General features: G+C 38.6%; 1 protein-coding gene across 2 annotated transcripts in view; it reads right to left on the reverse strand.

Annotated features, from left to right (window-relative positions):
• Nucleotides 1-27,830, reverse strand: part of neurl1b (neuralized E3 ubiquitin protein ligase 1B) — a 405,645-nt gene that overhangs the window by 24,230 nt on the left and 353,585 nt on the right. For both annotated transcript variants that reach the window (XM_059990199.1, XM_059990200.1), the window contains exon 2: nucleotides 6,904-7,464. In XM_059990199.1, the coding sequence (XP_059846182.1) occupies nucleotides 6,904-7,464 (561 nt within the window). The remainder of the gene's footprint in view (nucleotides 1-6,903; nucleotides 7,465-27,830) is intronic.

A 27,830-nucleotide genomic window follows, 5' to 3' on the forward strand; every position in this document is an offset into this window, starting at 1 on the left:
GAGAAGGCAGATATCGTAATAGATCATAAGACCACAAGACAAAAGGAGTAGAATTAGGCCATTCAGCCCATCAAATCTGCTCCTCCATTCCATCATGACTGATTTATTATCGCTCAACCTCATTCTTCTTCCTTCTCCCTGTAACCTTTGACACCCTGACTAATTAAGAACCTATCAATTTCTGCTTTAAATATATCCAATGACTTGGGCTCCACAGCCATCTGTGGCAAAGAATTCCACAATTTGCTACACTCTGGCTACAGAAATTCCTCCTTGTCCCAGTTCCAAATGGACATCTCTCTATACTGAGGGTATGCCTTCTGATCCTAGACTCAATCATGATGAAATCCACTCTAATATCAGATTCTAATATCAGATATATTGGCATCACAGCTGAGTAAAGGTAACTTCAGAGAAACGAGAGAGGAGCTGGTCTTGGTTGACTGGAAGGGGCTGATGTGAAAGAGGTAGATGAAGAGATTGTGGAGGTATTAATAGTGATCTTTCAAGAATCAATAGAGGATTGGAAAATCGCAAATGCCACTTCACTGTTTAAGAAGGGAGTGAGGGAAATGACAAGAAATTATGTGCCAGTTCGCCTGACTTTGGTGGTTGGCAAGGTGTTAGAAACCATTGTAAAGGATGAGGCTTTTTGAGGATACTTGGAGGTACAAGATGAATAAGGCTGAAGTCAGCATGGTTTGCTTAAAGGGAAGTCTTGGATGACAAATCTGTTGGAAGTTTTTGAAGAGATAACAGGTGAGATGGACCCAGGAGAGGTAGTGGATGTTTTTACTTGAATGCTGCACATCAGCTTGCTAAACAAGATAGGAGACCATGGAATCACAGGAAAGACACCAGCATCACACACAATATGCTGCAGGAACTCAGCAAGCTAGGCAGCATCTAAGGAAAAGATTAAACAGTTGACATTTTGGGCTGAGACCTTTCTTCAGATCTGGAAATGAAGGGGAAAATTCAGAGTAAGAAAATGGGTGGAGGGAGTGAAGTAAAGAGCTAGGAAGTTGATTGGTGAAAGAGTTACAGCTCTGGAGGAGGAGAAATCTGATAGGAGAGGATAGAAGAATATGGAAGAAACAGAAGGGGGAGGAGCACCAGAGGGAGGTGATGGGCAGTAAGCAGATGAGATGAGCGAGGGAAACAGGAATGGAGAATGGTGAAAGTACCAGCATGAATGGTTAACTGGCAGAAAGGAAAGAGTGGAATCAAGGAGGCTTCTCTGGTTGGTTGCTGACTAGTTTTGTTCTTTAGGGGTCAGAGTTGGGTCTGCTAACTTTCATGTTATATATTAAGAAATGGATGACACATTTGATGGCTTTGTGACCAAATCTGCAGGTGATAGAAAGATTGGTGGAGGTGTAGTTTTGAGGAAGCAGGGTATATGCAGAAGGACTAGGGTAGATTAGGAGAATGGGCATAGAAGTGGCAGATGGAATATAGTGTAAGGAAGTGTATGTACTTTGGTAGAAGGAACAAAGGGATAGACTATTTTGTAAGTGGGGAGCAAATTCAGAAATTAGAGGTGCAAATGAACAGGATTCCATAAAGGTTAATTTTAGTTGTTAGCACTGAAGGCAAAACTAATGATAGCATTAATATAAAAACAAGGATGTAATTCTGGGCTTTATAAGGCATTGGTCTCACTTCATTTGTAGTACAGGGAATAGTTTTAGGCTTCATATCTAAAAAAGCATGTGCTGACATTGGAGAGGATCCACTGAAGATTTATAAGAATGACTCCAGGAATGAAAGGGTTAACTTATGAGGAGCATTTGATGGCACTGCGCCTGTACTTGCTGGAATTTAGAAGAATAGGGGTGACCTCACAGAAAACTATCGAATAATAAGGAGCCCTAGATGAAATGTATGTGGAGAGGATGTTTCCTACAGTGGGAGAGTTTAGGTCCAGAGGGCATGGCCTCTGCACAGCCTATGTATAACACAGAGATTAATAGGTTCTCGATTAGTAACAGTGTCAAAGGTTATGAGGAGAAGGTAGGTGAATTGGGCTGAGAGGGACAAAAAATCGGCCATGACTGAATGGTGGAGCAGATTCGATGGGCAGAATGGCCTGACTCTGCTCCCTTGTCTTCTAGTTTTATGATTTTTCATCTTGTGTGGATTCAGGAAGAAAGAGGAAAATTACGTCATTTCTACCTCATGGGTTTTATTAGAGTGTGAGGAAATTCTTGGATAACAAGTTGAAAAGCAGCCAGCAATACAGATCTGCAGGTAAGTGAAAATATAAGAACTTCAGATGTTGGAAATTTAAAATAAAAACTGAAGAAGCTTGAATGCTCATCAGATCAGGCACATCAGTGGAAAAGCAAACAAGGCTAATATGTCTGAAATGGCCTTCTGAGTATTTGAAGCATTTTCTGTGCTTTTTAAAAATTTTAAAATAGATCTGCACTTGTACATGGGATGGTTCACAAAGAAATTGCATATAAACAATTGACTTTAACAGAGTTTCCACTTGACAATTATCCAGTCGTCAATACACGCCCATAAACTAATCTTTACTGCTGCAATATCAATTAAAATAATTTTGTTACGATTGGTGCTGCTCCCCGTATTATTGAGTTACTTTGAAAGTCCATCACTCAGTTAGTTAGTGAAAAGACAGTAAGAACAAAGAATGATTCTGGAGCAAGCCTGAGGAAATACTTATCAGCATAATTTGAATGCTTGTCTGCCATAAAATAATAATGCTTTTTAGAGCTCCTTTCGCAGTTATACATGGTACAATATGCAAGCTTAATAATAGCAAACATACAGAATATATTATAGCTGAAATTGAAGTTTGTGGTTTCATTTGGCCTCCTTTTATTAACTCAAAGCATCTGCAAGATTAAGCTGAACAGATGAAGCTGTCTAAGTAGTACATCAACAACCTATGCCATAGGCAAGCTCTTATTCATTTAGAATACCAGACCCTCATTAGTTCATCCACAGAATAACTTGGAATTGAATGCAATATATGATTAACCCTCTTTTTGGAGGAATTAAATCCATGGGCATCAAACGCAATCCTTCTGAATGGTTGTAGAAAAGATGTTTCCTAAACTGGGTGAGTATAGGGTCTGAGGGCACAGCCTCAGAAAAGAAGAACAGCCCTTTAGAACAGAGATGAGGGAGGATTTCTTTAACTAAAAGGTGGGGTGGTGAGGGAACCTGTGGAATACATCACCACAGTCAGCAGTGGAGAATAAATCTTGGGTATACTTAAATTGGAGGTTGATGGGTTCTTAATTAGTAGGAGTGACAAAGGTTACAAGAAGAAGGATGTGAATGGGGTTGAGAGGGATAATATATCAGCCAGGATGGAATGGCAGAACAGACTCGATTGGCTGAGTAATTACTCTTCCTATCTCTTATGGTCTCATCTATTACGTTTACATGAAACGTAGTTTAATTGTTCCTGGTTGCTACCAATAGTCTTCTAGAATTGATTTGTTTTCACTTTTAAAGATTAACACTTGGTTAGCATTCACTTGCTATTTATTTTTTGTTTTTCATGTATGAGAGTTAGTCATTGAGCAGAAAGCTCCTTCCTTTAAAACAGTTAAAGATACAGTTAATTATCATTCTGATTTGTCCCCAAGGAGACTTCACGCTGATGTCCGGACATGGAGATGTATTGGGAATGATGTGCTATTTTGGTTCCAGATGTTTCCTCTGCATCATTTTGTTAGAAAAGGGAGGATTTTTCCTGCAACTGCCAATCTGTTTTTTCCCTTGTTTTCGACAGTCTAAGATACTCAACACCCATGTGGATTTGAAAAGTTCTTTTTTGTATTATATAAACAATCCATTCCCAACTCCATCATGACAGGTGACATTTTATTTAAGGATCAAAGAACAGTAGGTCAAAGACACAGATTTCCCATGTATTGTCAAGATAATTTAGAATTACTGGCCGGAGTATTTAAAACAAAAACTGCCAAATTGCAATCAATTTTTTCTTTTACTTATGGAATGATCTGGAAAGATTAATTAAGTCTTTCAAAATAGTACTTGTGTTGGTACTTGCTTAATTCATCTTAAGTTCTGCTTTCTCTCATGACACTGGACGGTAAATGGAATGGAATACAAAAAACACAAAGGGGTGCAGTACAAAACCCAGATTGGAGCTTCTGAATCTTAGATATCAGATCCATAGCTGGCATCACTTCTCACATTAAGAAAGCTACGGCTCCAGCAGAAAGATTACAGAGTATAGAAGCCAATGACCTCGAGTTTCTTGTCATACTTCTCAACTGGTTATAAAACCAGTAAGCTAATTAAACACCAAAATTCTAACATAGGTAGGATGCAACATGTACCAAAGACAAAAAGCATAATGCACTGAGACAGGAAGTTCAGAGAAGAAGGTGTGATGTACATTTATACAAACACAAGAGATTCTGCCCATGCTGGAAATCTGGAGCAACACACACTAAATGACCTCATGAGTCCTGATGAAGGGTCTCAGACCAAACATTGACTGTTTATTCCCCTTGCCTGACTTAAGGGACCTACTCAGGATTTTGTGTGTATGTTAAGCAAAATTAAGGAAGGTTTATGGATGAAGTTTCACCAGCCATAGCAATCAAACTGCTCTGATGCATTGTCTTTTATGCCTTTAATAAACTGTTGCAAAATAAATAATTATTTAATTTTAAATAATGACTTACAAACTAATGAAGAATATTTTCTGATAATGATAAAACTGTTCAATTGTTATAATCGATTGATTTAAGCTTGATTTATTAAAATATATTTAGTTCTCATGATTAAAAGTAAAATCAATGATTTGTGAAATTTTTGGATAATTTGGAGGTCTTTCAATTTTAATTGAATTCAGATTCTACATACATTGCACTCTTTGAAGAGTCAGCTGCCACCTTTTGCTTTCTGAATTTGAAGTGCCCACTTTTTCCACACTGTACACCATTTGGTTTCCAGGCATTTATGAATGCGTGCCACTGACAAGAAGGAGCAAGATTTCTGAATAAAACAGCCAATTTAAGAAAAAAGGCACTGCGACAAAGTAGAATACAATGCTGTAGTGTGATAACAGGATTTTTGGAATGATAATTTTTCCATGTTGTTCAGTAATGCTTATTTAAATCTTTTGACCATGCCGTCAGATAGCTTTCAAGCAAAACATGACAATTTACTATTATGAAAGGACAAAGTTATTTGGTAACAATATTGGATGGTAGTCTTTCCTCTTGCACCCTGTCTACCTCAACTGCAAAAGTTAATGTGTCAGATATTTGGAGTAGCTGAAAGAGAAAACATACAGACATGAAACTTGTAGCACATCCCCTGTTACACATTTAAGTGGTCTCCATGTGTAAAATCCAGTCCAAACAAAGACCGAAATGGCAAATATACAGTTCAACCTACAAATGCTGCCGAGCCCACTGAGTTCCTACAGTCTGTTCTGGATCCAAGTACCTGCAGTCTATTGTTTCTCCATACTGTATATACAATTTCTAGTCTACATTTTAATTCTAAGTCTCATTTTAAACTACGAAAACTCAGTAGAGAGTAACCTAACAGGCTGCATCGCTGCATGGTGAGTGTATTACAGTGGGCAGGAAGGTTCTACAATGGGTAGTCTAAACTGCTGAATGCAGCACCAGCACCAGCCTATTCCCCCATCAAGGACATGTATATGAAGGGTGCCCCCAAAAAAGGCCAGTAATATCATGAAAATCCCACCACCCTGGTCCCATTCCCATCAGGGAGGAAGCTATTAGTATTCGTATCAGGACCAGACTCAAAAACAGCTCTCTACTGTACATCTGTAGAAGGATGTGAGTATAGATGTGCATGGTCCAGCACTCTTCAACTTTCTCAGAAAGCAGAGCTGTTGGTGAGCTTTCCTGATTGTGTGGGATGTGGTGTGAGACCATGAGAGTTTGTGCAAGATGTGCCCTCCCAGGGGTTTCCACTACTACTTTCCCCAAGTATTAAGGCTGATCAGCACCTGTACTCGATAGCCCAGCTCTCCACAACTACTTTATCATTTCCTGTCACTCACCTTATGTATACTCCTGTGCCTAGCTTGGACATACAATCAACCTATGTATATAAGCTATCTTATGTATTTATATTTATTGTGGTTTTTTTGAGCCTCATCAGCACTGGAGTAGCAATTATTCTGTTCTCCTTTACACTTGTGTACTGGAAGTGACATTAAACAATCGGGAATCTTGATCTTCAATCTTATGTTTAATTGGTGGAGTGCTAATAGCAAATTGAGAAATTTGCATGTCTAACGTTTGATGGCTAAAATAACGTGTTTCAAGCGTCACATTCTGCAACAAGCCCCCAACTGTTTATAACTGAATAATTAAGTTCTTAATTGCTGAGATGTTATAAAATCTAATCAAAATTTACACTGGACCTCTTGAGAGCAGCTCATTTAAAAATTGTGAATTTTGTGCCGTTGCTAACAACCTTTTCCTGAATTATTTCTGCCAGCACAGTTATTTAACATTGCCCCATTACTGAGACACATTCTTTGACACGGTAATCTTATGACTGTTTTCTTCATGAAAGTGCATTTTGATTAGGTGGTGATGGAGACTGTAGTCTATTTGTTGACTCTTTTCTGGGACATTAATGTACATTCATTACCAAACTACATCATGATTTGTTTTTCCACTTTCCAGATCATGGGTCCCATTCTATAAGTCACAAGCTGCACTCAGTAGTTACCATGTAGAAAGGCTTAAGTAATCAGCAACTCTAGTAGCTGCAGTGTTGAAGGACTTAAGTAACTGTCCAGCTAAACTTGTTAAAGAACAGCTATGTTACCATTAGTGTTCTACCAGCTATCAGCTCCTGACTCTTTATTGGTATGATTTTGACTGATGGAATACTCACCAAGCATTTGCACTTCTTGTGTAATTCCATAAATGTCAATCAGCGCCCAGAGTGGTCCTGAAACATTAATGCCACATTGGAAGAGAACAGGGTCTTCATCATTCACAGTATAAAATACTCGTCCATGTCTGTCCACCCAGAAGGCAAGCACGTTGTCTTTCAGAGCAAATCTTTCGGGTAATGCTTTGGCCCAGTAACCAGGCCTGGTTACCAAGTCAGGACATGCATATTTTGGGATGTCTGCAGAGCTCATCAGAGAGGGATCGTGACTTGTAAACCCAAACCGTAAAGCGCCGCTCCATCCGTGAAGGACCACTGATAATCGTAATCTCACTTTCTCGTATAGGTGGACTGGACGGTGGCTGAAGGTTACACCATTGCAGAAGCTGTTTTTCCGGGAGGCTTTTTTGAAGTGCGAGTCCAAACGAACATTTTTGCCCTTGGCCTGTGAGTGAAACCTTGGGGGCTCGGTAATGTTTGGATGTGTTCTCCGTTCATGGCTGCTAGGTGGAAGTGTGTAATACTGCCGAGCAGATCCTGAGCGGGCATGGTGCGTTGCATCTATGGGATAAAAAAAAAGTGACATATAAAAAGCAGCAGACCTTATGTCAATATGATTAATTACATTCCTTCAAGCAGGAGTACACATATTCAATAACTTCTGCAAAAGTGAACATTATAACTGGTTTATCATGAGCAAAATTATTTGATACACGCGTTTGGTTATTGCAAAGGAAAGAGGATTTGTTTATAAAGTTGCTTCCTTAGAATTGGTTGGGTGCAACTTGTAACCTCTTCCTATGTCAGTTTAGCCTCATAATATTTACACAAATTTTCCTTTAGCAACTTTGTGGAATGATCAATGTACAGGAAAAAAGCTTGAAGAACAGGCAATGTAAATTTCTATTGAAAATATGAAATCTTTGCTGATAACACTGCTTGATCTGGTGCTAAGATTGCAAACAGATGATTTTAGCCAATAGAGACAATGAGCTCCTAAGAAATCTGCTAACTTTGGCACTCACATTCACCTCCAACTTAACAATCCAAGTCGATGGGTAGAGCTGTTTCAAAAAAAAACAATCTCTTCTGCCAGATGTCTCATAAAGATTGCTTTTGATGAAGAAGGACAAGACAAAGAAGTCAAGTGTTTATTTGAAATTACGAAACAATGTTGGTTGCTTGAACAGTAAACTGGACCTGTCTAAGCTTGTCCTGATCCATACTGTGTGTTCATTCCCTTTGTGATCTTTACAGTAGCAACAACCTTTTGTGGCCCCACTGGATCTGTCGTGCTGGAGGCCTCCACCCCATGGCCTGACATCAGGTGGAACAAGCCACATGTGGGTGCTTTGTGTGCCTGAGCCTCAGGCAACAGAAGCTGAGACCCATGATAGCTTGTTGCTGTGGAAAATACTTCACTGCTTTTAAAGCTGGCTTTGATATTCAGACCTTTAACATAGCTGAACTTGATTTAAATAAAAAACACTTAAAATGGAAACTGTGTGCCATACTTCTATATTCCAGTACATGGGTTCTGAAGGCAAAGATATGCATCAACACTGAAAGGCAGACCAATTCAGTACCAAATGCAGACACAGGAATCACTGCTGGCCACATTGTAGCTCAACATCTCTCATTACAAAATAATCCAGGCAAAACCTCTCTTATATAATAGTTCATGACATACTTAATATACTGTTAAAGGTAGGAATATTCAATAATAATCAGTGATATTGTTTAATATTTTGCAGTTTTATTTCAATACATCAAGCCTACTTTTGAAAACTCTACAGCAGATAGACTTGAAAGCATTAGAGATTTAAGGATTCTATGATGTGACTGGAAATGCTCCCAATGCTCAAGCTTAATGAAATTGATAGTTAGATAGAGAAGCAAACATGATTTTGTCAACATATTCACATATCTTTCTGATTATTATGTCCTTAGCAAAGCTATATTCTGGCTATCTGGAGTAGCTCCTTAGTGATTACAACACAGGATATAAGAATCTTTTCAAAATAGGCACTGTCAGTGCTATTTTATTGCTGACCTCCATTGGTGGAGGTCAACCATGGATGTCCTAGCTATCCCCGTTCTTGGTGCAGCACCATCTGCGGCTGATGAGATCAATGCGAGAGTAACCATCTCTGTTGCAAAGGTCACATCCGTAAGTGAACTGAGCTCTGCTAGAGTTGCAGTGTTCCTTTCTATGGGCTTGTTTGTCTTCTGTCATTTTCAGGAATTATTCTTCATCTGACTTAATGCGTTGTTTCAGGGTGCTTTGCCATCTGGTATGGTTCAGATGCAAGTTCCTCCCAGGACTCAATGCTGATGTCTAGTGCATGCATGTCCTGCTTGCAGACATCCCTGTAGACCATTTGTGGATGGTCAGTGGTTCTCTTGCTTGAAGCCAGCTCACCATGGAGCAGCAGTTCCCAACCTGGGGTCCATGCACCCTTCTGTTAATGGTAAGGCTCCATGGCATAAAAAAGGTTGGGAACCCCTGTCATAGAGGCTGTCTTTTTGGATGCAGCCATCCTGCATGCAGCAGACATGGCCCTTACACTGCCTGAGCAGGATATACACGCTAGGGAGGTTGGCACACGAGAGAACCTCAGCATTGAGTCCAGGAGATGCCCAAGATACGGTGAAGGCACCTTAAGTGGAAGGTGTTGAGCCTTCTCTCCTGCTTATCATATGTGGCCCAGGTCTTGCTGCAGTGTTCTGGTGCCACAAGTGTTGTACCCTGTCACCTTTGTTTTGACTGGGAGTTTGGAGTTCTCCTAGACTTCTGTGGTGAGACAAGCAAGAGCTGTGGCAGCCTTCGTGATGAGCCTGTCATCCAAGGAGAGGTTGTCACTGATAATGAACTCCAAGTATGTGAACTGAAGAACACCATCCAGTTTGCAGTTACCACTGGTAATGACTGGTGGTGTCTCCACGTCTTGTTCCACGATGTTTGTCTTCAGGCTGATAGACAGACTAAGTCCCTTGCAGGCCTGGGAGCAGTGATCCATCAGGCTCTGGAGGTGCTGCGGAGTGTGGGTTGCAACAGCGCATCATCAGCAAACAGCATTTCTCTGATCATATAGTCATGCACTTTGGTTTTGGCTCTTAAGCAGACGAGGTTAAATATCTGCTCTCGTGTGGAGGTAGATCCCTCCTGTTACAATGTCAAATGCGTGGCTCGGGAGAAAGGCAAAGAAGATCCTGAAGAGCGTTGGGGCAAAAACGCAGCCTTGTTTAATGACACTGCTTATATGAAAGGGCTCCGAAGAGCTGCTGCTGTACTGCACAGTCCTCTTCATATTGCTGTGGAAGGAACTGTAGTTTTGGTGGGCAGCCTATCTTAGAGAGGGTCTGAAACATCCCTTCGCTGCTGACCAAGTCAATTGCCTTGGTGAGAACAATAAATGTAAGCTGGAGGGGCTTCTTTTCTTCTCTGCACTATTCCCGGAGTTGGCAGAGAGAAAAAATTATATCCACAGTTGACCTCCCAGCATGGTAGCCTCTCAGTGACTCAGTGACAATGGTCACCCAACCATTAGATCAGCCATTAATCTTTGGTACACAGTGGATTCTGGTTAGTTGTGACACATCAGGCCCAGTATATTTTGGCCTAATTAAGCAGCTGTTCCAAGTAGCCAAAGTTTTATGGAAATAGTTAAATAAAGTATGAAATTGACAAACTGCATAATAAATTATGTATTTAAATAAAATGCAGAACAAATTAGAGCACTACCAATACTTCTACAGTTCTATAAAACTGTGTATTAGTTCCTAATAGTTATTGACGGAGGAAATCATCCAATGTAAGTTACTGCGGAAGACTGCTGAGAAAATTGGCTCTGAAGAAAGGAGATTGACTGTATTTTAAAATCTCAGTTGCATAGAAATCAGACCATTTTGTGGCAAGGAGGAATATGGAGTTGGTGATGTGGTTAGATTAGTAGACTTATGGATTGCATTGAGGCATTCAAGTTTCAGCATAATGCTGTGGGGCAACTCTGTGGATTGAGTAAAGGTTCTGGAGCAGTACTGGATAAGTAAAGGAGGTCTATTTATGTCAAATTCCTGGCAGGGACCTCCTGAGTCATGACTCCCTTAGGTCATGCTGATACTGGCTCCCGTATGTGTGGTCCAAGCACATGGTGTAGACACAGTTCAGAGAAATAAGGCCATGCAGTACAATTTCTCAGCAATAACATTTATGTACTATTCAAGTTATAATGGTAGCAGAAGTCAAAATACTAGGGGTGTAGTAAATAAAATAATAACAAGAAATACAATAAATATCCAATAAGCTGGTAGATGCATGGAGATAAAAGAGTAAATCACTTGGCACTTCATGTGTAAGTTGATAAATTAGCCAGAAACATAGAACATAGAGCAGTACAGCACAGGGAAAGGTTACTCAGCCCACGGTGTTGTGCCGAGCTAACTAAACCAGTAATGAAATGGCTATCTAAAGTAGTACTTTCCACCTAAACAGTGACCATACCCCTCCATTCTTCGCACATTCATGTGGATACCTAAGAGCCTCTATTGTACTTCTCTCCACCCCATCCCTGGCAGCACAGTCAAGGAATCTACCACTCTCTGTGTAACGAACTTATTCCTCTAGATCTCCTTTGAACTTTCCCTTTGGCACCTCAAATAACCTTCTATCAGGTCCATTCAACGTCTACCGCACCAGGAAGAAAAAACAACTCAAGTTTGTCCAACGTCTCTTTATAGCACATCTAATCCCAGCAACATCCTAGTTAACCTCCTCTGCATTCTTTCTAAAGCCTACACATCCTTCCAACACAGGGTGACCAGAAATAAATAAAATACTCCAGATGCAGTCTAACCAGAGTTTATAAAGTTACACTATTACTTACTGATCTTTGAAATCAATGTCTTGACTAATAAAGGCAAGCATACCAGATGTTTTCTTTACCTCTCTATCAATTTGTGCAGCCGCTTCCAGGAAGTTTTGCATCTGGGCCCCAAGATTGTTTTGTACAGAAACACTGATAAGGATCTTGCCATTAACCCCTGAATTGCAACACCTCAAACTTTGCTGAATTGAACTCCATCTGCTATTTCTTTGCCCATATCTGCAATTGATCTATATCCAATTGTGTACTCTGGTAATCTTCTACACTATCCATACCACCAATCTTTGTACTGTCTGAAAACTTACTAACCCACCAACAGCAGAGGTCTCAGTATCGAACAGCAGTAGTCACGGATTTCCAACCAGAATAAATCCCTCAACAACTACGCTCTGTCTTCTATGGGTAAGCCAATCCTGAATCCAAGTCACAATGAATCTCATACAGACCTTGCCAAGTGACCAATCTCGTTAAAGACTTCAAAGACTTGATGTCAGGTACTGACTGACAAATACAAGAGTTGCAACCATTCTGACCAGAGAAATTTGTACATGGTTTGAATTTGCACATGGAGAGCAGAAGTCTCTAGTGAAATTATGTATTAATATCCTGCCAATGGTCAGATAGACATTCAATATTATCATGGTTGATCTATGCTGGCAATTCCTCTAGACAAACAAACAACAACGTGGTTGACTATCAAGTTCCCTCTGAAATAAGTAGTCTAGCATCTCGTTCAGTTCTATTCAAACTACGCTGTTAAAGTAGAATAAAAATGAAAACAGAAAATGTTGAGAAGCACAAAGCAACTCGGGAAGTCATGTAGCAAATATGGAGGGAAATAAACAGTCGACGTTTCAGGCCAAAACCTTTCTCCACATATGCAGAATCTCTTACGCCTCTGTAAACCTGTAAGCAACCTGATGTCAAACTGACTATTAAATTCTGATATAAAAAGTGACATGTCTATCAGCAGACTGTATCTAAAGCGGAAGAACTGATACAATGATGGGTCAACAGAAACTCAGCATATTTGTCTTCATTTATTTATCCTTTCCACGTTTCCAAAGCCTTTCCATATGGCTTTGTACTATCATCAAACTTAGATATATTCAGCATGATCCTCTCATCCATATCACAGCTATTGCTCATGAGCAATTGGCAGTTCAGACTAAATCTCTATAGCACCCCATTGATTATATAGGCATCCGTTAGTCTCATGAGACCATGGATTTGTGCCTTGGAAGGTTTCCAGGGCGCAGGCCTGGGCAGGGTTGTGTGGGAGACCGGCAATTGCCCAAGCTGTAAGCCTTCCCCTCTCCACACCACCGATGTTGTCCAAGGGAAGGGCACTAGGACCCAAGCAGCTTGGCACCAGTGTCATTGCAGAGCAATGTGTGGTTAAGTGCCTTGCTCAAGGACACAACACACTACCTCAGCTGAGGCTCGAACCAGTAACCTTCAGATCACGAGACCGATGCCTTATCCACTAGGACACGCGCCAACACCCCCCTCCCCCATTGATTAAAGCCTCCTAAACAGGAAATGACATGTCTATTCATACTCTCTATTTTCCCCATTTGCACATTGGTTTATCTCATGAACTTTAACTTTTTGTTAAAATAATTTCTTGTGTAGTTTCTGTAAAAATAACATGAATTGACATTTCCTGCTTAAGTTTTTTCCAACTTAAAAAAAAGATTTGTCAAACATGAGTTATTTTTCATAAATCCATGTAAATTCTGCCTTTCCTATCATTACCTTTAACATGCCCTGCAGTGACTTTCTTAATTCCTTGAAGCACTTATCCGATTGATGATGTTAGATTAACTTGTCTACAGTATCCTTTCTTTCCTTTTTTAAGATAACTTTTAACACCCAACCTCTGTGAACTGTACATTTACCATTTCCAAAGCCACCTCCTACAATTTCATTAATTTCTCCAATGTCTTGTTTTTTTAACATGTAATAGTGTCTTATTGTTCTTCATGTACTCTAGGCTGATAATTCTTTACCATTTCTCGGAAGTTCACCATAGCTTCTTCCATGAAAAACAACAAATAACAGTTTCATTGTATAATTTCTTCTGTCTCTGTACACAAGAGACCCTCATTAAATTCAACTAATCCTTTCTTTTCATTATAATATTGGACGGATTTACAGTTTGGTTTTTGCTTCTCCTTTCAACATTTTGTGATGCAGCTAATCAGGTCTTGAAATCTACTGAATATCAATCTAAAGAGCAAACACGAGGAAATCTGCAGATGCTGGAAATTCAAACAACAACACACACAAAATGCTGGTAACGTCGACAGCACTTCTCCCTATAGATGCTGCCTGGCCTGCTGTGTTCTACCAGCATTTTGTGTGTGTTGTTGTTTGAATATCAATCTCATCAGTTTCTTCAATTCTGTGTTTGCATTCGTGATCATTTCTTTCAGGCCCTTGTTGAAGCAAGACTTCTTGTTTTCTACTCTTTCTGGGAGATTTCCTATGCATTCATCTGTGACAACAGATATAGCTATTTTTGAAATATTTGGCATCCATCAACAGAATAATAAATCAGTTATTAAGTTTTCATGTCATGTTGAAAGAAAATTACTCTATTTCATTTTTAAGCATTCAAAATGAGACTGTAACCTGCACTTTTAGAGCAATGGTCGCCATGACCACAAAAGCCTGTTTTTAGCCAATGCAATATAACATATATTGAAAAAGATATATAGACTGAACTGAATTTCTAAATTTTTATTAGAACCTGACTTGCAGTTAAATCAGTTTATCTCTCTGAGTTTGGAATAAGAATATTTAATATGATTATCTGTAATATTAATGGTTTTGATATTTTAAATCTGGTTGTATGTAGGAAATGGAAATCAAAACAAAACTAAACCTGTCACATGTACATCTATCAAATACATTACAGGAGAATTTATACATCTATTCATACATAATCAGTCCTTGAGGAAAATGACACAAGTATTTATTTGCTACTAACTACATAATTACTTTAATTTAGTCAACTTTTAATGGGAATAATGAGATTTTTAAAAACTACAGGAAAGCTAAATGACAAATAAATGGCCCACTGAGCTAGTGCAAGTATCAATAATAACTTATTTAGTACAAAAGATACTAGTGCTTTTAGTGTGTATGTCTGTCAGCAATCTCTGCCACATGAGTGGGGTTTCTTTCCCCAGAATTGTTCAACTTGCATTTGCCTTCATTTGCAAAATACAAATATGACATCCATCTACTTCACTGCAAACAAACCAGCCAGTTTAGTAAGGCAGCTGTAGTCCAAACAATTAGGCATATTGTTCTCAACAGAGCTACAAGAATGCACACAAACAGTGCTTTGCCCTCACAAGAGTCCAGCTGAGAATGGACAAGATTTGAGCAGCATTATCTCAGAACGATGAAAATAACTGACCCCCTTCAGTTGGCTAGTCAGTATACAGAATATATGCTTTGTAATTGAGTTGGGAAGTTAACAGAATCATTGTCTAACAGCATTTTTGTAATTGTTTTGATTCCATTACAAATTCTACCCAGGGAAAACAAATGGTGACCTATGTGCACTTCATTAGACAGCTCTATGTAAGGAACATAACCTGATTGTTAGTTTTCACTCTGCCATACTACACCGTAGATTTAAAATAGACCTATTGTCAGAGGTTAGATTGGGTGGGGAGATACTTGCGATTTACAATGACGTATTCACAATACAAGCAGATTTCAGGAGCTCTCAAGAGTTGGTAAATCCTGATAATAATATATAGCTAGAAGTTTTATGAGCTGAAACTACTTTGTAAAACAAGTTTTATACAACTGTCAGATATTATCTAATTACAAAAATGATTCAGGCCTACAGGAAAAAGTTCTCCATAAATGAATACTTTTCATAATGCATTTATTTATTGATCTTCCTCCTAGTTGAAGAAAAAACACTTTATTTTCATAAATTATGCTTCACATTCATTTTAATAGTACGGAACTTTTCACTAATGATAAAGAAAGCTACAATAATAAAAGGGTCAATTTCTTTCACAGTATTGCTCTGGTCACATTATTTTGATCTAACTAATTTTTAATGCTGACATTAATTTCTGCCTGGAAAAATACAATGATATACTTCAAAGTAATGTTTTTGTTTGTAGCCAAGCTTAGGCATGAAGAATATTGCAGCTGTCCCTTCCCATTAACAGGTTCACTCAGTTTTCTTGATAACGCATGGTGCAGTGACGAAAGTGCTAAATTACAACTTCATTTGGAGAGCATTCACTGCATTAAAACCGATCTAAGTGAAAAAAGTGATAGACGATCTAATGGATTACCAACTATGATTACATTTAATAATTTAATAGAAAGAACTTATGCACAAAGTTCCAAGCATACTCTGGGCAGAATACTGTAAGATTCTACATTAAATAGTATGGGTTGTGTGTGCACATTTCCTGATATGTTGTGTCTTGGGTAGGAGTGAGGAGGCAGAAAATCTAAGTTACCAATATAGAATCTGCAAGCATAAACAGGAGCACTATTGATTCTGCCTGGGGCTTACTATCCTAAAGCTGTACTGTAACGGAACTAATTTGCAGATCATATAAAATGACTATGACTTTGGTTTGATCTTAAGAAAAATTGCTGTTAATTCATATTGTTTTGTTGGTAAATCAGACAGAGCTAGAGAATGCTGAAGTGTTTAAAAGGAAACATCTGGGTTCTAAACAGTACACATATTGTGCACATATTGTATGAGATGTCTTTGGAGCAAAATTTTTTTGCATCCTTAATGTTGTGGTCAATTAATAAAATGCAAAATAGCAAAAATGAATGTTATTGAGTAAAACTGTAAGAGATTGTGTTGTAATATCTCACATGTTTTTTACTTAGTGAAGGCTTCCCTATTGTTACCAACTTGCAAAATGAGAGTCAGGAGACAACAGGTCTGCTCATAAGAATGATTTTTAGAACTCATTTAAACAATTACTTTTACATCTGAAATAGCAGAATCAAAAATATGTAGCTTAACATCCAGGGTTATAATGTTTAGCTTATAAAAATGGATATATATTGCTGCTTTATCTCATAACTTTATAAATAATATTTATTAAAATCTAAATTACTGGAATACAGAGCAGATCCAATAGCATTTATTGAATCCAAGATATTTCAGATCAATTGTTTTTCAAAAGAACATTTTTCTGGAAGTGGACATCACTGACAAGACCAGTATTTTGTCCATCCTTCCTGGTCCTAAATAGAAGGACAAAGAACACAAGAGTCAACAACATTTCTGTGGGTTTGTAGAGGAATGGTAGATTTTCTCTCCTGAAGGATTTTGCTGAACCTTATGAGTTTTTCTGAAAATCCATTGAGCTTTGTGGTCAACAGTGCCATAACAGATTGTTTCTTTTAATACAAAGAATGCACTGGAGGGACTCAGCAGGTCAGGCAGCCACTATGGAAAAGAGTAAACAGTCGACATTTCAAGCTGAGACCCATAAACGGGACTTCCAGGTGGCCAAATATTTTAATTCTGATTCCCACTCCCATTCTGGCATGTCGATCCATGGCCTCCTCTTGTGCCAAGGTGAAGCCACCCTCAGGGTGGAGGAATATACCTCCAACTTGGTGGTATGATTATCAATTTCTCCTTCCAGTGAACAGATTCCCCTCCCCCAGTACCCCCACCTTCCTCTACTCTCCACTCTGACCTTTCATTTCTTCTGACTGCCTATTACTTCCACCTGAGTCCCCCACCCATTTCTCCTGCTGTCCACTCTCCTCTCTTATCAGATTCTTTCTCCCTCAACCCTTGACCTTTCCCACTCTCCTGGCTTCACCTATCACCTTCCAGCCAACCTCTTTCCCCTCTCCCCACCTTTTTAATCTGGCATCTTCCACATTCCTTCTCAATCCTGAGGAAAGGTCTCAGCCCAAAATGTCGACTGTTTGCTCTTTTCCACAGTTGCTACCTGCTGAGTTCGTCCAGCATTTCATGTGTGTTGCTTTGAATATCCAGCATCTGCAGACTTTCTTGTGTTAGTATTTCTTATAAAATTCCAGATCAGTAACAGAATTAAATTCCAAGCTGAATGAGGGCTGGAGTTCCAGTATTAATAGTCTAAGAGCAATGGACTTCTAGGCTGATTATTTAACTACATCACCACCACTGTACCCAAGCCACTAACATCATGGGTGACGAGGGGGATGAAAGTCATTGAGCTCTACTTCCAAACTCTTTTCCCTCACCAGATCTACTGAATGTACCTGGCCACTTCTATTATCATCTCAGATTCTTGGTTTCCTCATTGGTTTGTGAAATCATGTTATTATCTTTGTCATTTGTCTATTTCAAACAATAATGACATGAAACCATGCATATAAGTGTAGTTCTGTCTGTTCTTGCCTTGACTGAGTAAAATGCATTAAACAGTACAAACAGATAATATATTATAGTAAAAGGTCATAGGAAAGATATGTCTCTATTTATTTAAATACATGAGTATTTTCACAGTTCCATCCTCAACATCTTAAAAAATATAAAATATTTTACGAGAAAAGGCATATTAATCTCTTGTAAATTTGATTAATTGATTGTTCAAGTATTTTCATAAATGTTACCTTGCAGAATTTTTAAATGTTCTGAAAATAATCCACTCTATAAAGTAATCTAAAAGCCCTACAGTGAAGCAAGATATTGGTTAGACTAATCTCCAATGATTAGTTAAAACACAAGCCTTTGTGTTATATTAAAGTTCTAAGCTATTTACATTTTAATCTGTTTTTCAGTTTCCCTTTACTAAATGAGGACAATGCCAAATTATCCCTTCCAAAATATATAGACAAAGATTCATTGTTTTCTGATTTATTTTACTGCTGTATGTTAGCTCTCCTTCCTTTGGCTAAGCATCTCAATCTCCATCAACGAGGACTGTACAGCCCAGTTAACAGAGATCTTCAACATCTCTCGGAAACAATCGACTGTTCCCTCAGGCTTTAAGACGGCCAGCATCATTCTGGTGCCCAAGAGGGTGACAGTAACCTGTCTCAATGACTGCCATCTAGTGGCACTGACCTCAACAGTAACTGTAGTGCTTTGATCTGCTGGACCTGGATCACATTAGATCCCATTTTTCTGCTACTTTAGACCCTTTCCAGTTTGGTTATCCACTCAAATCTGTTCATTTATGATGCCAAAGCCTCTCCACTTACTCTGTCCTATCACACCTGAAAAATGGTACTTCATATGCCAGGATGCTGTTACTGACTTCAGCTCCGCATTCAATAAAATCACCCCTCAGAAGCTGGTGGGTAAACTGTCCTTCCTCATTGGGTCTCAACACCTCTCTGTGCAACTGGATCCTGGAATTCTTGACAGAAAGGCCACAGTTAGTCCACATTGGCAGAAACATCTCTAGCTCCATCACACTGAGCACTGCTGTTCCCCAAGACTGCATGCTCAATTTGCTGCTGATGCATGACTGCATTACTCAATCCAGTTCAAGATGAATCATCAATAGTGGTTGGCTTCATCAACAATGATGATGAGATGGTGTACAGTGAGGTGGTAGAGCAGCAGGTAGAATGGTCACAATAACTTGAGTCTCAATATGGACAAGTCCAAAGAGATGATTGTGGACTTTACCAAGGTGCCGGCTGATCACTCATCACTGCATGAACACAACTCCTCCGTGGAGAGAGTTATGATATCAAGCTTCTGGGTGTGCACATAATGGACGATTTCAGCTGGTTCCTCAACACCACCTTTTTGATAAAAAAAGCACAGGAGTGTTTCCACATCCCAAGGAGATTGAGGCAAGAAAGGAACACTACCCTCCCCTCCCTTAACCAACAGGAGCACCGTCAAGAGTATCCTGACCAGCTGCATCACCATCTGGAGCGGTTCTTGAAAGGCATCTGACTGCATAACTCACTATGGATTGGGAGGACTGCTGAGAGGAACATCAGGGTCTCTCTTTCACCCATTAGAGATACTTTTCAAGAGTGCTGTGCACGCAGGGCCCTTAGCATTGTCAGTGATCTCTCCCACCTGTCTGACATTCTCTTTGAACCCCCTCCCATCAGGTAGGAGGTACCACAGTATTAAGACAAGAAATGTTAGGATGGGAAACAGGCTGTAAGACTACTGGACTCCCTGCCACCACACAGGGCTCAATACATATGTGTTGTGTTGGCACATGGCCAAATGGTTAAGGTGTTCGTCTAGTGACCTGAAGGTCGCTAGTTCGAGCCTTGGCTGAGCTGCATGTGTGTCCTTGAGCAAGGCACTTAACCACACATTGCTCTGCGATGACACTGGTGCCAAGTTGTATGGGTCCTAATGCCCTTCCCTTGCACAACATCGGTGGCGTAGAGAGGGGAGACTTGCAGTGTGGGCAACTGCCCTGGAAACTTTCCAAGGCACAAATCCATGGTCTATCGAGACTAACGGAGGCCTACACACAATACATATGACATGCCAGTACTGTTATTCTGTTTACTTTTTAACTTGTATCATATATGCTCCTTGTTATTTGTTAATTTATTTGTGGTAAAATTACTTTATGTGTTACCTGTGTGAGTTATAAGCACTGTGTTGTGCAACTTGGTCCACAGGAACATTGTCTTGTTTGGTGGTATACATGTGATGGAAAGAACAACCAGAAGACAGCAGAAGAGAGCCAGGAGAAATGCAGCCATGGTTGCCATCACTACCACCACTACCACATATACATGTCCCATCTGCAATAGAGCTTGTGGGTCCAGGATAGGACTGTATAGTCATCAAAGATCTCACCGTTAAAGTAGTGGACATTGTCATCGGATTCTGATGGACAACTGAAGGTGAAGATGTGTATGGTTGAATGACAATAAACTTGAACTTGAACTTACTGACCTTAGTCACAGCATTGAAATGAAAAACAAAAGCTACCCTACATAATATGTTTTACTAAGTGGACATTCTCTGCCTTTATCATAAAGTTTAAAATCAGAATCAGGTTTAATATCGCTGGCATGTCGTGAAGCATATTGTTTTGCAGCAGGAATACATTGCAATACCTAATAAAAAGATATAAATTACAATAAAATTAAATTTAAATGTCATAAAACTTTAAAGCTTAGCATGTTAAGCTTAACAAGTCTGTCCCACAGTTCCCCACCACCACTTGGTGCTCCCCAAGCTCCAGTCCTCAGTCCAGCAAAAAACATTATTGCTGGAGTTTCAATTTGTACTGTGGTGACAAACAGAATAATATGTGCCACATTACCATTCAGCTTCAACAGTTCCCCTGAGAGTTAAAAATAATTCTGAACTGTTTGCATGGCAGCAAAAACAAAAACAGAGAAAGAAAGTAATTGGGGAGAAAAAGGAATAGATCAAACAGAACAAAACCAGAAGTCCTCCAGGGCATTCAGTATTTACATTGGAAGTTAGCACTGAAGGGCTCAGTCCATGTTCACAAATGGAGGTTTTTATACTTGAGGATATCAAATGTTACAGGAATTTTCCTTTTAAACTTCACATGAACTTCCATGAACTCTTTTCACTAATTTTTTACAGGCATTAGAAATACACAAGTTTCTTTGGATTTTGTATTGGGGCACTTAAAATGTCACTATTACTGAACATACTTTACAACATATTTCTGTACCCCATTTCTTTTAATTAATTGCTCCAATTTCTTTCTCAGCCAATTACTTAATTATCAATTCTATAAAGCAAACAGCCCTTAACTTAAAGTAAAACCCAAAATGAAAATATACCAGGAAGATATCCAAGTTCTGCAGCATTTTAAAATTCTGAGCAATTATGGGAAGAAAGTAAACATTATACTAAACTTCAAAAATAAACTGCTTGTTCAATTCCATTTATTTATATGTTATCAAGTTTACTTAATTGTTACAAGACATAACTGTAATGTACAGTTACAAAAGTTTAACCTTTCTGGATCTTGCTTATTTGTTGAAATTACTCTCTGTGAATATCTAAATATTCATTTTTTCTTTGAAGAACATCACATAGAAAAGTAAACAAACATATTAGAAAACTGTCAGCTCAAACTGTGGGGACTTAAAACTAAGAACATGCTGAGCAGAGATTCCATGTTCCAGAGAAACTTTGACTTCCTTAAACCTATAATCTACAATGATATAAAAACAGATTTCTATTAAAACACTATTTTTGAATAGTCCCAAAGATAAATATGTGAATCATTAGATTACTGATCTAGTAAAAATGGCATTGTAATAAATATTGATTCAGATCAAAGCTGTTAACAACGGAACAAATTTTCCAAATTGTTCCAACTCTATATTTGTAATTATTATACCATTACTAAGAAGTTGTGAAATTCATTTTAATATGATTTTATTGGCACTACCTGATCAAAGTATATGTTTTGATGAGATTAATTTTCAGGGGCAAAAACAATTTCTGAAAATATCTGTCTTTATATTGGCCACTATTTTACACACAACGCAAGAGTATTATGACGACCAGAAGGTATTCACACTAAGTTTCACTGTTACATTCAGTTGTGAAATTCAGACACTGAATATATTTAGTAAAACCAGCTACACATGCAGTAATTCTAACCAAGAAATTTGTTTAAATGAACTTTCAACCATCACAAAACATTAATTATTTTCTACATGAGTTAAATGCTGGAAATAGGTTTATAGTATTGGATTATTGCTGATTTCACTTTAAGAATAAGGCTGAATCATTTTTGGATTAAACATATGCCTACCAAAAATCTACAAAACTTGAAGGTTTTTCTTCCGTATTCTGAATTAAACAGGTTTAATTCATGATACATTAATATAACAATATTTAAAAAGGCTATGTAAATAATAACAATTATTTGAACAAATTGCAAGTTGCTAGTAATTTCAAAGCAGAGAAAGAACATACACAATTGTGAACTTAAAAGCTCCGTAACATCAAAGAATCTTGAATGAACTAGTAAGGTTTAAGTAAGCATCAATGTTTTTGTTACTCCAATATTTCTTCACCATATCATGAAGGATTACATTGAGGAATTTATGCTGCTTATGAACAACCAATGTATTAAGTCAATATAGGAAATTGCATCACATTGAGAGGACCACTGAACAAAGATTCTGCTTTAACTACATACTAAGTTTCACCTTTATTGCCCAGTATCTATACAGCGTGTGAAACAAGAAATCCTACTTGTTATCTGAACTAACACTATGTCATTGCCAATGCACAGATTTCTACAATCTCAATGCAAGGGAATGAAGTGCAAAAGTTGAAAAATTTTGTTGTAGCTTTACAAGATTATATTGATCCCAAACCTAGTGTACTAGGTGCAGTTTAGAATCAGAATCAGGTAGATTAGTACTGATATACGTTATGAAATTTCGTATTGTAAGACGGTAGTGCAGTGTAAGATACAAAAGTTATTATAAATAACAAAAATAGTGTATAATAGGAATAATAAGGTAGTATTCATAGGTCCAATGGCCATTCTGAAAGCAGATGGCAGAGAGAAAGAAGCTGTTCAGAAAATGTGTATGTTATGTAGTATTTAATATGTTGGTAATATTTGAGTAATATTGTAAATAAGTTATTGATTAAGCGTTTGTTACTTGCTTACATAATTCATTATGAGTTATAAGTAAACATATGTAAATTGAAAACATCTTTCCATCACCACATTATAAGTGTGTGTGTGTGTGTGTGTGTGTGTGCCTCAATTAAAGCAAAACATGATGCAAGACACTCATTTTGGACTTCCGTATCTTCATTTTAATTAGTTTAATGTTTTGGAGTTACAAACTATAACAGTGGTGATGAAGTATTTTTAAATGAACCCGGCACAACTAATTTACCTATGGAAGCATAGCAAGATGCTTGAGTTTTAAAAAAAGCAGTGTAGCATAGAGGGAAGACATGATCAAGTTAAAAAAAAGGCAGGAAACAAAATAATTCACAGGTTCATAAACAGTGAGTACTGGGTGATAATAATCATAAAAAAAGCAGAAATGTCTGGCTACAAAGATTGACAAACCAAACCAGCTGAAATGAACTTTGCTGATATCATGAAAGTAATGCAAGAATATTTAGGACCAAAACCATTTCAGAGCACTTTAAGTTTCATAAGTGGAATCAAAAGGAAGGGAAGTCCATTTAAGCTTATGTGGCTGAATTGAAGAGATTGGCTGATAATTGTCAGTTCAATAATGGGCTTAATGATGCACTGAGGGATCATTTCGAAAGCATTCAAAAACAGCTCTTAACTGAAGAAATACTTACATTTACAAGAGTAGTTGAAATTACTCTATCAACAGAAACAGCAGACAGAGGTGCACTTGAGTTGCAGTCAGGAATGAAAGTGAGCATGAACAAAATTGCAATGTTTGAACAGAAACTGGCCCGGCCAACCAAATTGTGTTACTATTGGGGCAGGGGCTTGCATACAGCAGACCAATAAAGGTTTAAATGTGAAACTTGCAGAACATACCACAAATAAAAGGACACATACAAAGAGCAAGTTAGGCAGATAAAAATAAATGGACTGCACTGGGAAGAGATAACGTTGAAAGCCAAGTTGCAGTTTCAATAAAAGCATGATCAGCAGGCTGTAGATGAAAAAAGCTGATAATGGTGAAAGTTATGCAGGACTGGGTAGCCTTGAGATTTACAATGTGAAAACTAACAAGAGACAAACAACATGGCTTATACCAGAAGTGAATGGCAAGTTAATTAAAATGGAATTGGACACCAACTCAGCTGTTATAGTCATTCCACAAAAAGAGTTTGAATGGCATTTCAATGATACTAACTGAAGTCTACAGATATCCAACCAAGAACTTATACTGCAGAAAAGATAAGTCCCATGGAATGAAATTCATAACAGTGAAATACAATAATCATCAAGACACATTGGGCTTGCATGTGGTAAAAACAGTAGGGCTAGCATTGTGGGCATGGAATTAGCTGAACCAACTACAACTTGATTGGAGATCGATCTACAAGTTGCATGGCACATTCCCTGTAAGGGAGTCAACTCAAAATGAATTAAGAAAGGTTCTGGATGATGCCACAACTGTCTCCATGCTGTACACCATGAATTGTTACCTAATAGAGGGCAAGTGGGTGTTGGTGCCAACCTTTCTGTCTCTGGTTGGAAAGCGCTTTGGACCAAGGAAGGACATTCCCAAGGAACAGTGGAAGTGATGAAAACAGTGGTCTGACTAAAATAGTTTTTGAAGACAACATATCTGAGAAAGCTTCTAATATGTTAATCAGGCTGTTAATTGCAAAATGTGGCTTGATTTTAAGCTGGATGAGTGTTCATTGAACTTCAGGAAAGGTGCAAGCTTTCGATTTCTGAGGGTATAAAGATCCAGAATCTACTCCGTGTGCATTAAGGTTATTGCATGATCTTCAAGTGGAAGACATAAACCTGCTTGTAAAAGTAGATGCAAAGACAGGATGAATGGAAGGCCAAGACAGAGGATTCATCTGATGATGTTGTGAATGAGGAAAAGAAAAGGAGACATCAGATCATAAAGTGAGCAAGTATAAGGATTAATAAGAAAATATTCCAGTGAACTATATACACTTTCCCAAGCTCAAGGTGCACAAAGTAGAAAGAAGAAAAAGGAAAAAAACAAGAGGATGATATTAATGCTATGGAAATGGAAAAGGATAAACAAGATTAAATTTCTCAAGAAATTAGCAAATTCAGAGATACAAGAAACAAAAAGAAAAAGGAATAGAAGGAAAGAAAGAAAAGTAGAAGAAAGATGCAGAGCCTGCACTTTCAGGTTCTTTCACAGTTTCAGCTGACAAGAGTGTGCATCTCCCCATTGTCAGGAAAGACGTTATTTAACAAGAGTCAGAATGCCTCCACAGTGAGTCCTGAATGGGACAACCTAAAGTTTACTATGCTGTGGGTGACTGTATATAGTAGTTGTATTTTCAAATAGAGCATGTATACAGTTGAGATACATTCTATATTGAGTTGGAATTTATTGCTAAGCAGGGAGGAGTGTTGTGTATTTAATATTTCAGTAATATTTGAGTAATATTGTAAATATGTTGTTGATTGAGCATTCTTTATTGGTTTAAATACAGGTTATATGTAAAAATACATGAATTGCTTACATCATCTTGCCAGCACGGATATGTGTGTGTCTTGCTTGAAAACATTAAGTTAGACTCTCATTTTGGACTCCCGTGTCTTCCTTTTGATTAGTTTGATGTTTTGGATTTATAAAACATAAGAATGGAGCATGTGTCTTCAGGTTTCTGTATCTCCTCCCCAATGGTAGTATTCAGAAGAGACCATAGTCCCAATAGTGAGAGACTGAGTGGGAATGCGAATTCAACACGGAAAGGATAGCCCTCCGCAAGATCCTGGCTGTTGCAGCAGACAGAGCAAAGGTGTTCACTAAAGCAGTTCCCCAGCTTGCGTTGGGTCTCACCAAAGTAGAGGAGACCACACTAGGAACATGATTTACAATAAATGATCCTGCCAGACTTGTGGTGAAGGGCTGCCTCACCTGGAAGAGGTGATACAGATTGGGCGACCGCTTTGTCGAGAACCTTCACTCTGTCCCCTGCAGCAGCCAGCATCTTCCGGTACCCAACCACACCAATTCATTTCCATTGCAAACACCGAAATGTCCGTCCATGTCCTTCTCTGCTGCGACAGTGAAGCTAATGTTTGGAGGAGTAACACCTCATATCCTGTCTGGGTAACATCCAACCTTGTGCCAAACTATATCGGTCTCTGCCATTCCTTTGGATTCATCAGCTGCAAGGAGAGGGGAAGTCTGCTGCATGGGAACAGCTTGCTCTTCATTTCATACTGACCTAGATTGTGTATTGGCTTTCATATTGATTGAAAGCAGGCAACAAGTACGCAACATCGATTGTCAACCCTGACCAACGGAGGACCTCAACTTACAACCTGATGGCATGAAAATCGATTTCTATCACCTCCAGTAGCCAGTCCCCACCGCTCTTATCTCTTTTAGTTTTCCCCAATTCTGGTGGCCTCTCACCCCTTCTCTTCTTTCCCCCTGCCTGTCCTGCCCATCACCTCCCTCTGGTTCCCTACCTCCATTCTTTTAATCCATGTTCCACTGTTCTCTCCTATCAGATTCCTTCTTTTTCCCCTTACACCTATAATCACACTTTGTCACCCTCCCCCACCACCCTCCTTCCTCACCTGGTCTCACCTACCACCTCCTCCTCCTCCCCCCCCCCCCCCCACCCTCACCTTCTTACACTGGCTTTCTGCCCTTTTCTTTCCCAAACCTGATCATTCAGGCATCAGTCTGAAACATCTACTGCTTATTTCCCTCCATAGATCCTGCCTGACCTGCTGAGTTCCTCCAGCATATTGGGTGTATTCCTCAATATTTCCAGCATCTGCAGAACCTCTTATTACCTATTTGGGATGGGGGAAGTTGTGCTGGGTAGGGAGGAGAATAATCAGCAAATGGGACACACAAGGCTGATTGGGACAGCAGCCAAATTAACTAGCCATAATCCTCCCACAACGTGAATTCTGACCAGTTCGATGTAATGAACACAACAATAGCACCATGTCCCCAGTGAATGGTCAATGGGAAGACTGAAGCAAGATAAGAAACTTTGCATTGTCTCAGGTTGTTATGTAGATTCCTTTCAATGGATATTCCATTAACATTCCAAGATTTCCTTTGTCTCAGCAAATCCAGCATTGCTCTTTGTTAAAACAACAAAGAGGTGGCTGTATTATAAACTCCAGAACATGATTTCATTTCATAAACATCTTACAGCTTTAAACGAAAATCCCCTCGAAATGAAATAGTTTATGATGCCTTATTCAGATAGGGCTATTTAGAATTTTTTGTTCTAATTTTCAAGAAAGGATAATCTATTTAATAATTAGGACATAATTTAACAATTGTGAAACAAGAAAAATAACAAATAAAAATCAATGGTAGGTTTCTAATGTTCTGGTGAAACCAAAACAATGTACTATATTTTGAACGTTGCTATTCAAAGTG

Source organism: Hypanus sabinus, chromosome 15 (assembly GCF_030144855.1).
Source record: "Hypanus sabinus isolate sHypSab1 chromosome 15, sHypSab1.hap1, whole genome shotgun sequence".
Classification (NCBI taxonomy): Eukaryota; Metazoa; Chordata; class Chondrichthyes; order Myliobatiformes; family Dasyatidae; genus Hypanus; species Hypanus sabinus.